This window comes from Dama dama, chromosome 29, assembly GCF_033118175.1.
Source record: "Dama dama isolate Ldn47 chromosome 29, ASM3311817v1, whole genome shotgun sequence".
Classification (NCBI taxonomy): domain Eukaryota; kingdom Metazoa; phylum Chordata; class Mammalia; order Artiodactyla; family Cervidae; genus Dama; species Dama dama.
The window spans coordinates 57,933,931-57,947,036 of record NC_083709.1 but is presented as its reverse complement, the minus strand read 5'-3'; the positions used below and the strand labels follow the sequence as shown (position 1 = coordinate 57,947,036).

The 13,106-nt window shown below is 38.0% G+C and overlaps 1 protein-coding gene across 1 annotated transcript in view; it reads right to left on the bottom strand.

Moving 5' to 3' along the window:
• The window catches only part of RORB (RAR related orphan receptor B), a 197,025-nt gene that overhangs the window by 43,257 nt on the left and 140,662 nt on the right, over positions 1–13,106 (bottom strand). Inside the window, exons 2-3 of the mRNA XM_061132259.1 lie at positions 5,409–5,494; positions 215–356 (exon numbers count right to left, since the gene is read on the bottom strand). Of these exons, the coding sequence (XP_060988242.1) occupies positions 215–356; positions 5,409–5,494 (228 nt within the window). The remainder of the gene's footprint in view (positions 1–214; positions 357–5,408; positions 5,495–13,106) is intronic.

Sequence of the window (13,106 nt, the reverse complement as noted above, 5' to 3'; positions counted from 1 at the left end):
ATACAGGAAAGTCTTTCCTTTCTTCCTATGTCATAGGCAAAATTATGTATTTATGTGCTCTTACTTTTCCTCTTAATACACTGCCAGCATGTAACTTTCTTTACTTTGGATCCCCAATTCTCTTTGTCTAGAATTCTTCCAACCCTTTAAACAGATTCCAGCAAAGCATCCATTTGAAAGCCTTTAAGTAAGAAATAGGAAGGCAATGCCTTACCATCTCTTGACATTCCTAGGGCAAGACACTTCTGCAGTCGGCAGTGCTGGCAACGGTTTCTGTTGGTTCTGTCAATTAAACAGTTTCTCTGCCTCGGGCAGGAGTACGAGGCATTGTTCTGCTGGCTCCTCCTAAAGAATCCCTAGAGGGAGAAAGAGAATGGGAGGGAGGTAGATTTATGAGAAGGGACCATTAACATATACTACAGTGAAAGTAACTGACTTCAATTTTTAAAACTCTTTGGCTACCTCTCCTTGAATAGCTTACAGACATTTCTATTGGTGAAAACGTGGACTCTCTGCCAAGATATGAAGGTATCATTCATTCATTCATTAATATTTACTAAAGACATCTTTGCTGTTCTGTGTGAAGTAAAACAGAACAGAGTTCCTGCTCCCAGAGAGCAGTGAAAAAAGAGTGGCAGAGGAGAGTGTCACATACAACAAAACTTGTTGGGGATAATGCAGTTGTGTCCGACTTTGTGATTCTATGGAACATAGCCCACCAGGCTCCTCTGTTCATGGGATTCTTCAAGGCGAGAATACTGGAGTGGGTTGCCATGCCCTCCTTCAGGGATTTCCTGACTCAGGAATCGAACACATGTCTCTCAGTCTCCTGCATTGGCAGGCAGGTTCTTTACCACTAGCACCACCTGGGACAATAACACAGGCTTATGTCAAGGCTGTGTGAGTGAGGAACTTGGGGTACTGAGGAGTGTGGCTTCAACAGATGCCACTATCTTCCTAGTTCTTCAGATGCATTTTCATCCATGTGGAAATTTTTGTATTTGGCCAGAATGTATCTGGAAGGTTGTATTTCTAACCAATGATGTACCTTAGGGTCAACCACATCTTTTGAATAAAGGAAATACGGTTTATAAACTGCCAGTTGAAAAATAAACAATAAGTAAAAGCTGAATGAATGTCTTCTGCTTGATCTTGTTACTGAGTCCAAGCTCTCTCTGCAGCAAAACAGGCCAATAAATCCAGGAGACGACATGTTGAGGCAAGGAATACAACTTTATTTGGAAAGCCAGCTAACAGAGAAGATGGCAGAGTAGCATCTCAAAATAACCATCTTGTTGGGCCTGGATGCCAGGTTCTTTTATGGATCAGAGATGGGGGAGGTAAGGAAACAAAGTAAGAAGACAATTTAATTCTTGCAACTATCTCTTAGAATGGCAAGTCTCAGACAGGCCGATGTGTTAGTTTCACTTCCTTACAGTCATTTCTTGGGTGGTGTAAAATGGAATATCTCCTGTCATATCAATAAACAAACATGCACAGCTATCTGTGATTCTGGTCCCCCAAATGTGAATTTCTGAGCCAAGCCATGTTGGAGGCCATTTCCCACACAAAGAACTCAAGACTATCCCAGTCCTTCACAGGCAGGCAGGGTCAGGCTATCTTCCTGTGAGTCAAACAAAGGCACCCTAGCCCAAGGGTGGGGGTGTTGGTGAGGAGGGCATGTCTCCCTGAGGCAGGCCATCATATATGCCTCTAATGACAAAAGGGCACAATAAACGCTAGAGCCTCAGAAGTGGATCCGGTGTGGTCACAATTAACCCATCCCGGTTACTGTCTCAGACTATAGTGACATAGAAGGTCCTCAAGCAAGTAAGTTTAGGTCTTTCTGGTACAAAATGAGCTGCCTTGGACCATACATCACCCTTATAAATAAATCCACACCTAAGTTTATTGGTTCCCCCCCCCCCCCTAATTCTTTGGCTACAACCCACGTTAGTTATCTTAGCAAAAATCCTAAATAAACATTTCCTCCAGAGATATGAAAGTTTCCTTCACCCTTTCATTCACCTATTTAATGTTTTCCTCATCACTCCTTGCTCTTGAATTGCAAAACAGCAAAGGTGCAAAGTGCTACAAACAAATAGATTTACCAAGAGAAATGTTAGGAAAAGATAACACATAGTATCCTCTCTTGGAAGCAGGAAGCCTAGAAAAGGTTCAGGAGGGCTGCCCAACGCCCACGATGCCCATCTTGCTGAGAGGTCTGGAAGTGGACACCTGACTTCTTCTGTCAAACAGCTTCCATGCTTCCTCAACTATCAATGGGAGAATAGAGCAGGGCTGGGACTAGGGTGAGGCTGGTGAGGCAACCATCTTGGTCACATATTTAAGGGTTGCCAAAAGATGTGGCACTCAGGATAAATATTTTAACACTGATTTTAAATGTTAAAAATCAACATTAATGCAAACCCCTCAAAATTTAAATAAAAGCAGAATTTAAATTATCGATTTTCCTTTTGTCTTGGGCTTCCATATGGCTTGGCAAAGCCCTGCAACAGAGAGCTTGGCCAATCTTGTGAAAAACTCAGAAAATGAAGCATGGCCAAGTATCTCCTCTATAAGGTTTTGTGTTTATAAGCCCCAAGCCATTCAACAAGGACTAATTTTGCCCCCACAGTTCCAAGTGTATTATTTATTTAATGGACCAGTGGTGGCAAAATAAGATATACAACTGTCCAGTTTGGAAGAATTCACAGAGTCCTTAAACAAGAGATCACATCCAAGCCCCCGGGGATTGAAATGATGTACTTCATCTACCGTGAAAGCTGTCAGAAAGCATAACCTCAGTCCATTGGTCCTGATTAAAGATGACTTGGAATTTACATTTTACAAAAAAATTGTGCGGTTTTTATCTGTGGATACTCTAAGTGCCACTTAGCAAAGGAGTTGACAGAAACGACTTTTTTTGAAGTCACAGCTACAGCCCTAATTTAATGCCAATTTGACATTAATTGTAAGGCATTTCTTGCTTATCTGTTGCTCATTATTGCAAATGAGATTTTTGGCATGAAAAGGAGGTTTCGTTTTAAATTTTTATTGAATGAAAAGGAATATGAACAAGTGCACACGCTGAAATGATGTTTTTTAATGTGGGTTGTTTATGTTGACCCGAAAACAGGATTATGAAAATTCAGAGGTTGATACTAAATGTGCTGACATTGATATCTTATTCTGAGCAGAATTTCTTGAGTTTGCTATTTGGAGAAAAATGTAGCATATTTACAAATGTGGGTTTTTCCATGAAATAAAAAAATTTGTGTGATGTACAATGTCATTTTGACTAAAACCTCAGAATAGGCTTCAAAATAACAAACACAAATTCTTTGATTGTGGGTTCCTTCTTTAAATAGAAAAGATGACAGGAACCTAAACGCTTGTTCTTGGCTATTGACCTGTTGGAATATATTTGTTAAGTAGTTCAATAGTTTAAAACTGTTTAGCTCCTTAACATGACCACAGATTCATATTTTGAAATCAGACATTTATAAATCCAGCTGTATACAATGAAACAAAACATTTCCACTTTGACAGTGGTCTAAAATCACCATCACCATGATGATGGTGTTAGTCATTCAGTTCTGTCTGACACTTTGCGACTCCATAGACTGTGTCCTGTCAGGCTCCTCTCTTTATGGAATTCTCCAGGCAAGAATACTGGAGTGGGTTGCCATTCTCTTCTCTAGGGCATCTTCCTGACCCAGGGATTGAACCTGGGTCTCTGGTATTGCAGGCAGATTCTTTACCATCTGAGTAACCAGGGAAGTCCCCCTTTTTTTTTCCCATGGATAGTGTATAAACTAGACCAGAGCTCTTAAAATTGTATAATAAACTTACACAGTGGGAGTGATTTCACTGGAGAGGGGTCTGATTCCCAAATTATTCTTTTTTATGAAGAAAATTGTCTATCTGCCTGGAGGAAGTACTAACTTACTCTAAGAGAGTAAAACAAAATGCTGATCTGTAATTTTGCTTTACTGTTTCATGAGATAAGTTGAGGCACATTAAGGTGGATAACATGCAATTCTGAATTATAGGTCTGCAGAAGAACAGAATACAAGGCACATCTCATGATATTCAAACATGGATTATTGCTTGTCACCTCTAGAGCAGGTTGGTATGTTGCTGGGTTAGTACATTTGTGTTATTCTTCCCCTTCTGCATTCCCTCTCCTGACTTTATTCTCATTTATTCATTTTTTTTTTTTTCCTTTCCTTCCAGTTTCAATTCCAGGAATTATACTTCTTTGAGACTGTTATGAAGATACTGCCAATTTTTCACATAGCATGACTATCTGAGTTTCAGTATGTTTTGTTTCATTTATATCTGAACGTCTTATAAGATTAAGGGTGGTTCTTAGAATCTGTGATTGTGCCACATCTCTTTCATTCTACTGACCTTAAATTAATGATTCACTCAGCTTGCATCTTTGATCAAAAATATAATTGCTTTTGCCAGTAACTTTGCCAGTCTATCGATTTCCCCTCCTGGACTATAGCTTCATTTCATTTGTTCTGGTTACACAGTGCCCTTTAAAATTAGTTGTAGAACTGTTTTCATTTTCCCCTTGATATTTAGTCTCTCATCTTTCCTACCTTCTAAGGATTGAATTTAAACATTTACTCTTAAATTTCAAATTTCTCTTAAAGATTAGTCTATGTTAACTGCTATTCCTCCAGTTTTAAGATTTTAAAAATCAACTTGCTTATAGGAATTGGAAGAGTTGGATTTGTCGTGGAGGGGGAACACTGGACTGAGAATAAAATAAAAACAAACATGTTTGTTCATGTTCTCTCATGAACTAGATCAGTGATACTGGCCATATGACATAATCTTGTTAATAGCTCAGGACCTCTTTGATGAAATTGAGGAAGATTATTTTTAACTGACAAGAGGTTATCTGCTCCACTTTTAAGATTTCATCCTTCTAGTTTTTTTTTTTTTCTGAAATATGAGAATAAAGGATAGTCACAAGTGTATTGCAAATGTTACCTTGACTGCTTTCTCAAGCAGATAAATAAATACAGCTTTAACATATAATCTTTATTTTAAACTTTAATGTTGATATAAATGTGCTGGAGTTTATCGGACACAAGACTGTTAATACAGCTCATCAGTATTTATATTTTGGTAAATGTAAATAACTGAGGCTTTTAAATAGAAATCCATTTCTAAGCAGCTCCTGATGAGTTAGACAATGACAAAAAGGTGAAAGGCCAAATAACAGAAAATCAACCCACCCACCACCAAGCAAGAATTCCTGAGTGTCAGCAGCAGGATAAGAATCCTTTAGCAGGCCTTTCAAAAGCTGTCACCTCTTGCATTGTGACGCACACAGATGCCTGCGGCCAACACAGACACTGTCAGCTTTGCCTTGTTAAGGCCCGTACCTTGCAGCCTTCACACGTGATGACTCCGTAGTGGATCCCAGAGGACTTATCGCCACAAATTTTGCATGGTATCACTTCAATTTGTGCTGAAAGGGGAAAACAGACAGTTTTGAGCTTCCAGAGTTGTCTTCCTTTCACCCTCCCATCTCCCTCCTCACTTCTGCCAAGACTCAGTGTTGAAGACTCAGTGTTTGGGGGTGGGATGTAGGGTCACCTATTCCATCTGAATGGCTGCTCTAAGCTTCTTCTAAGTAACCTGGTGGTGGTCAGTCCCTGTCGTATCTGACTCTGCAACCTCATGGACTGTAGCCTGCCAGGCTCCTCTGTCCATGGGATTCTCCAGGTAAGAATACTTAAGTGGGTTGCTATTTCCTCCTCCAGGGGATCTTCCCGACTCACGGATCTAGCCTGTGTCTACTGCGTCTCCTGTATGCGGCAGAGGGATTCTCTATCAGCGAGGCACCTGGGAATCCCTTTTAAATAAAGGGCATCCATTTACCATTCTTTGCTTTGTTTTCCTTAACCTAGAAAATGTAACCAGGGACTAGAAGTTTTCTAGACTTTTGCTTTCATTGTTTTTTCCTTTTCGAACTTCATGTAGTGTGACTTAAAAATCTCTTGAACCTGTGGTTTTGGTTTTCTTTTTGTACTTCAAATTTTAAGTCACTGAGAATGATCACATTACCTTTTTCAATGATATTTTAAATGAGTAAAGCAAAACTGGAAGGGGTAGAGGTGATTTCATACACTAAATGGCTGGAGGTTTACTTATGAAAATGCCAACAATGAATCTGTCCAATATTTATTGAGTATCTATATATCCACTAAAATAATAAAGGCTGTTGACATAAGATATACTAATGACACCAATTATCTAATCAATAAACCAAAATTAATACATGGAGATATCAAGGGAAAAATGATAAAGCACATGGGTACATGCTAAGTCACTTCAGTTGTGTCCGACTCTTTTGCAACCACCAGGCTCCTTTGTCCATGGGATTCTCCAGGCAAGAATACTGGAGCAAGAATACAAGAATACCACCACACCCTCCTCCAGGGGATCTTTCTGACTCAGTGATCAAACCAGAGTCTCTCAGTCTCCTGCATTGGCAGGAAGGTTCTTTACCACTAGCGGCACCTGGGAAGCCCAAAGCATGTGAGTACTATTGCTTCAATAGGACTGAAGCAATTTCACTGGAGATAAAGATATTTTGATTTTGAAAACTGTGTAGGAAGTGTGAGGCAAAAGGCATTTCTGCAAGCAGGATGGAATTAAGATGGCCCCGAATGAGTGTGGCTTGTGATCACTGAGCCAAGCAACTTGGCTCTAATGGAAACTTGGGTCATAAAATTGGATAGAAGAGGTGATATCAGATTATGAAGTTCCTGGGGATCAGGCAGAAGAATTTTCTGACATCACTGGCTATAAGGAACCAAAGATGTGAATGAAGAAATGGCGAAAAGTGGTGGTTTGGTTACTTTAGAAAGGTATATTTGGCAGGCTGACCAGAAACAAATGGAAGACTAATTAAAATTCCCAACTTGGGTGTCAGGAGCTGAAAGCATGAATTACCTCAGTAGCAGGATAAATGCAGAAGCAGCAGCAAATAAAGATAGCTCAATAAAAGAAGTGGGAAGATAAATGAAAGAGGTGGAAACTGATGAAGAATCAAAGGTGACTTTTAGCTTCCTAGCCTTCAGTGTAGGATTAAATAGTAGATGACATAAATGGGTGATTGGTAGGGCAATTCCTTTGTGGAATATGGTAGGGCATAGGATTTCCATTTTGCATGTGTGCAATTTAGTGTCATGTCTTACAGAACCCGTATAGAACCTCTTAGAAAGATGATTTTAAGTCATCATCTTTGAGGTTATGGATGAATCCATGATATAAACTTTATTTAGAATGTAGTAGTTCCCATGTCTCTGATAGTATTCTCAGTGTTGTTAAAATTACACACACTAGGAAGATCTGCTATTCCCACTCCCAATTTAAAATAATTATGCAAAATATGCTTCAAAATACATCAATCTGCCACTTGGATGCTTTATGCAGTTTCTCACCCTTGAATATGCAAAACAAATATGCAATGACATAACCCTCTTTTCCTTACCATCCTACTTTAAAAAATAATGTAGCTTTAAGTATTAAAAATTACTTAGCCCTAGGGAAGCACAGTACATTTTTTAAATTAAATATTTCACAAGAAGTTCAAATCATCTTTATAAGCAAAAAATTCAGTGTTATGTCTCTATTTTTCAGATGAGAATACTGAGGATTCAGGTCATTAATGATGCTCTTAAGGTGACTTGGGAAAAAACAACTGGAAATTAGCTGATTGTCCTGATATTTCATTCAGTAACCCTTTCACTGCCTCCCACAAAGACAAAATACAAATACAATTTTGAATTCCTATATTATTCAAATGTAGCAGTTAAGGAGATAAAAATAAAAATATCAGAAGAGGAGACAAATCCAAAGAAAAAAACTTACTAGACTAAGTATTTCTATTTGCTTCTCTTCTTATATAAGAACTAGTATTTGTTTTCAAAATTCTGTGACATTAAAAAAATGTGAGATTTTATATCACTCTGTTCTGTTCTGTTCCCCTGGATTCCCGTCCCTAATCTGTTAATGACTGGACCAAGGAAAAAAAATTCTGATATTGTTTTCTGGTTTAGAAAGTTTAGCTGACAAACTTCATAGATTTGTGAGGATTAAATGAGTTATTTTTACCTTGTAAATAATAAAGAGCTACAAAATGTCAGTCATCATCACAATAAAAAACATCATCATTAGCTGGTATTTCTGATGCTTTTGAACAAAAAATATAAGACACATTCCTTTATTAAAAATCTTACCATTAAAAAGCCCAAATGAATGACACTATAAGTTATTTGTACTTTTTTTTTTTTGAGTAACATTTCCAACTATGAATTTTTTTTTAGTGATTGCAAAACTGACTAAAAATGCCAGGTATCCATTGTACAGTTGTTAGGCTTATATGATATTAAGTCAGAGGCACTCTTTGCATAAATTACTCCCCAGGGAGTAACTTACACGTGGGGAGAATCTGCTTCAATAAGTTCTTAATTATAAAATGATCTAACTCTAAAGGAAATGAAAATAGAGGTAATTTGCCCCCTGGGGTGAGAGAAGATGTTTTGGAAAGCCACAAAGGTTATCTTACACAACTTCGGAAATACAAATGGGATAAGGAATGATTCGATAGAGCATCTGCATATTTATACATATTTATAATTCTAGCGCAACATGTAATCCTGAAGAACCATAAACAGTTCAACGGTATTTTTAAAGAGAAAGAAGTCCCTGAAAAGTGTATTTGTGTAAGGCTGTATTTGGGAAGAGAGTTACTAGTTTGGAAAACCTATGACCATTTTTATCTACTATGGTAGAATAGATCGTCTGAGGTTTTTATAGGTGAAGGTGAATTTCAATAATTTAAGGCATGAATCCTTTTCCTTTTCTCTCGTTTAAAATACACTGCTTTGGAGCTACAGCTTCATAGTTCACACTACGTATTTTATAAAGCACATCTCCACGGCAGGGTACTTCAGACACTAGGACAACACATCAGATCATTGCTTCAGTGTTTGCCATTTCTAAACGTCTTGCTGTTACACTTGCCATCATTTCCTGTGTGACTGTCTTGCAGTGGCTGCAGATCTAATGACAAACTATTTATCATGGTTTCAAAGTGGATATCTAGCGAGGATTTGGTGGCCTGGACCTCACCAGCTGTGACAATGAAGGTGATAGAGACTGAGGAGGAAATTCATGTCCATACTTTTGCTGGATTTGTGGATTAATTCAACAGTAGCTTCTGAGAGATGAATTTAGAAGAGTTGAAATGCCCTGAGAGATGGCTTGAGACATGCTCATTTATTAGGTTTTCAATTTCTTATATTGTCCTTTCACTTATATTTTTCTATTGGTAAAGCTTTGCTGGGACTAGAGTTAATTTTTATTTACCAATTAAACTTTTTTTTATAAAAGTGATCCTATATCTTTTCTTTGGAAATGACATTCTTATAGTGCAAAGGAATGTCAGGGCACATGTTAAATAATTTTATGTTTTACTTCATATTAGAATAGTTTATGATGTACAACTAACTTAATATCCCCTGAGTTGGCAGGCAAACCCTATTCAACAATTGGGTAGTAATCCAAATTTGTCTCCCTTTTTGAAGATGGCAGTTCTCACCCTGGCATACTCCTGAGGGTCCTTCCTAGGGAGCCTTACCACAACATCACTCAAAGTCACCATGCTTTTCATTCTTCCTGCTTCTCAAAATGTACATATCTTTCGTTCTTCTCCTTCAGAAGCCCCTGCTGTAATACCAGGTATTAAGGTTAAATAAACTAATCCAGGCTAATGAATTAACTAGAAAAATGAATCACTTTAATCCATCAAAATACCATAACTGTTAAAAGCATCCATCAGGAATCATAGTGATAAAGGACCTTTTAGGTACCCTCTGTTTGGAGGCAACATTTTTTACTGTGTGTACTCCCGTGGCATTTCCTTTCTACCATGCCAACTCTTATACCTCAACCCAGCCATTTTTATATTCTGGGCATTTAAAATCCATTGAGGACAGAGTCCAGGTCATCCTTCTTTTTAAATATTTTCTATGGACACTGAAAGAGAATTTTTCTTACTCTTTAAAGCAGTTAGTCCTAATTTTTTTTTTTTTTCAATACAACCAACAGATTTGACACTCCCTTTAATGAAAGAGGCTTTAAGTAATACTGATTTTCTGTATTTGGGATGAGGAGAAGAAATAAAAATCTCTCAAGATTGGAGTGGGTATGTATTTTGAAAAAGGCCCCCAGGTGATTCTGATATGATAAAAGCCTCCCATTGAGAATTAAATGAATCAAATTATTAACAAGGTGTTCTTCGTAGCACATAAACCATCTGCAAAGGAAGTCAAATCTTGGGATAAGGCCAGAATCTGAGAATACTAAGGAGTGACCCGTATTTCTCTCTGTATTTTCTGGCTTTCATTTGGGGGCTATACTTACAGCATCTTTTGTTTTCTTAAGGGAAATAAGAATCATCAACCCAGGGTATGATAACTTGCATTCCTGGACACTAGGTTTGCCTGTCAGATCCTGGTTCCCAGAATTTTACAGTTATGCAGGAAGAACTCTTAATGCCTGAGTGAAGCCCAATTTGCATATGTAAAAATTTCCAATAAAGATGACCATTTTGGTTAAAAATCTTTTTTGCAGATGGTCTCAGTAGCCCAAGTTGTATCTTCTACTCAAATTGTATCATTTGTGGCCAATCTGAATTAAAATCCCTGTTTGTACTCTTCTCTCTCACTGGCAGATTAAGTATTTACCTCTAATAGGTACAGAACTTTCTGCTATCAAATAGCAACAATCCGCAAAGATGAAGCTGGTATTCCTGAAATCTGGTTCCACTGTAACTTTGATTTATTCGAAAACAGCCTAAAGCTTGGGGTGGGATGAAAGTGTAGAAAAATGAGACCCTCTGGAAAAGAGTAAAAGCCTTTGAATTTTTGTCTTTGCATCATGCTATGTGGTGATTTGAAGAGATTCCTGATATTAGATCAGGTTTGTGTTCTCATTTATCTCATCAGGGCACACAGCATCTTAATCCCAGCATCCTACTAAAATACCAAATATAGTGCATGAAATTCAGTGTACTTGAGATCCTACTGGAATGCCCTCACACCTATCAGCATTTGAGGTCCCTTTTTCTTCTCAAGCTCTTCTCTATATATTCTGGGTGGTGGTCTCTGTGAGCCCTCAGTTCCATTCAGTTGACAGACAGCTTCTGAATGATTTAAAGATAACATTTATTTTTATATCACTGTATTTCTCTAAACTGTATATCACTGAAGCTAGAGTTAAAAAAAAAAAACCTTACTATCATATGATACTGGCAAAAAGTGATTTTTTTCAAAGGCATCATTTGTAGAATTTTCATGAAGGAAGTTGATTTCTCTTTTGCATTTGAACACTTATCCTTGAAGAGCTACTTGCCCTCAGACTCCCCAGAAGAGTGAAACAAGAGAGAATGAGACCAACAAAGAATGAGGAAAGAAATTAGTATTATTATTAGTAGCATTATTGATAAAAAGTTAAATATCCCCTTGGAAACAAAGCAAATCACTTTTATACGTCATAGTGGTTTCAATTAATTTCCATTAAGTACATCTTGTCCTGTCAAAGTTTTAATTATAACGAGCTAATGTGTGTGTAGGACCTGACATCATTCAGATTGAAAGGAGCTAATTGTGTCCATCTGCAAATATAAAGCTGAAGTGCCCCATGCCCACTCACAGTGGGGTCTGTAGACCACTGGAAGGACCTGGAGCATGTTAGAATTGCAGACTATCAAGACTTGCCCAGGCCAGTTGCAACAGAATTTGCTTTGTAACAAGCTTCCAGAACAGCATTCAAGTTTGAGAACAAATATTCTATGATGTCCAGGTAACTACAGTTGTAGCTATTATGAAAACTGATAGAAATTTTAATTTCTCTGACGTTATGGGAAATTAAAAACACAGGATTCTGGGAAAGCAGCTTCTGCTATTGTCTTTTAGGCATTTCTCTTTTGTTCAAAAGGCAGTAGGACAATTGAAGGATTAGTTACAAAAAACACTGGTCATTAATTGACAAGGCAGAAGAAAGAAAAGCCAGTGTATGTGTGTTCCCAGAAACATCCTGCATTACTGTAATGAATACCCAGTGTTCCTTTTTCAGGTTCTTTTGCAGATCTAATGATTGTCCGCTGTGCCTACATCTTTTGCATGTTGTAACACTTCATGGTACTGTGTTCTCCTCTTCTGCGGACTTGCTCTTAGCTGTTCTGGCTGCTAGCTCATTCTCCCGATACTCAGTTCAAAAATGTCTCGCCTGAGAAGATTAAACAACAGTTCTTCTATTTTAAAAGTTGAATCACACCAAGTTTGCTTCTTTTGTTAAAGGTAAGAGGGTCAAGCTACGTTTGATACAGAAATGAACTCATTTTAGCTAGCCATGGTAATTCTGGGAATAAAACATTTGAAAAGCTGCCCCATCTCATGGAGGCAGATTGGTTAACACAGAGTTCAACAGTCATGATGGATACTCATCACCTTCCTCTCCTCTATCATAACGCTGTCTTGAGACCTGCTACTCAAAATGTGGTCCCTGACGAACAGCGATGTGGCATTGCCTGAGTGCTTGATAGAAATGCAGGCACTTAGGTCCTACTCTAGACCAATATAATCAGAATCTGCACTGTAAAAGTATTACTGTGATGCATATGCACAGCACAGTTTGAGAAATTCTGAAAGAGAGAAAGGAAAGACATTCTACAATTGAACTCTCAGGGTGTCTGTCTCCTAAGCTCCAATTCTCTGTGAAGAGAACTTTATATAAGAAAAAAAAGGCATGTTATCTGTTTTGATAGCTGTTTTCCATTTATAAAAAGAAGAAAACAGTATTTTGCTTCAGTGAAAAAACTTGCCTCTCTTCAGTTCCTTAATTTTTTCTGAGCTCTTTTTTCTAGTCCCTGTTTAACTGAAAACTTCAATAGCAAGTTCAGGTTTATGTAGAACCACCTTCACGGATGGATGGCAAGACGGAGAAATTCCACACACCAGGTCATGTGGATGATTCAGAGTGACCAGGCAGAGTTCACTCCCTGGAGA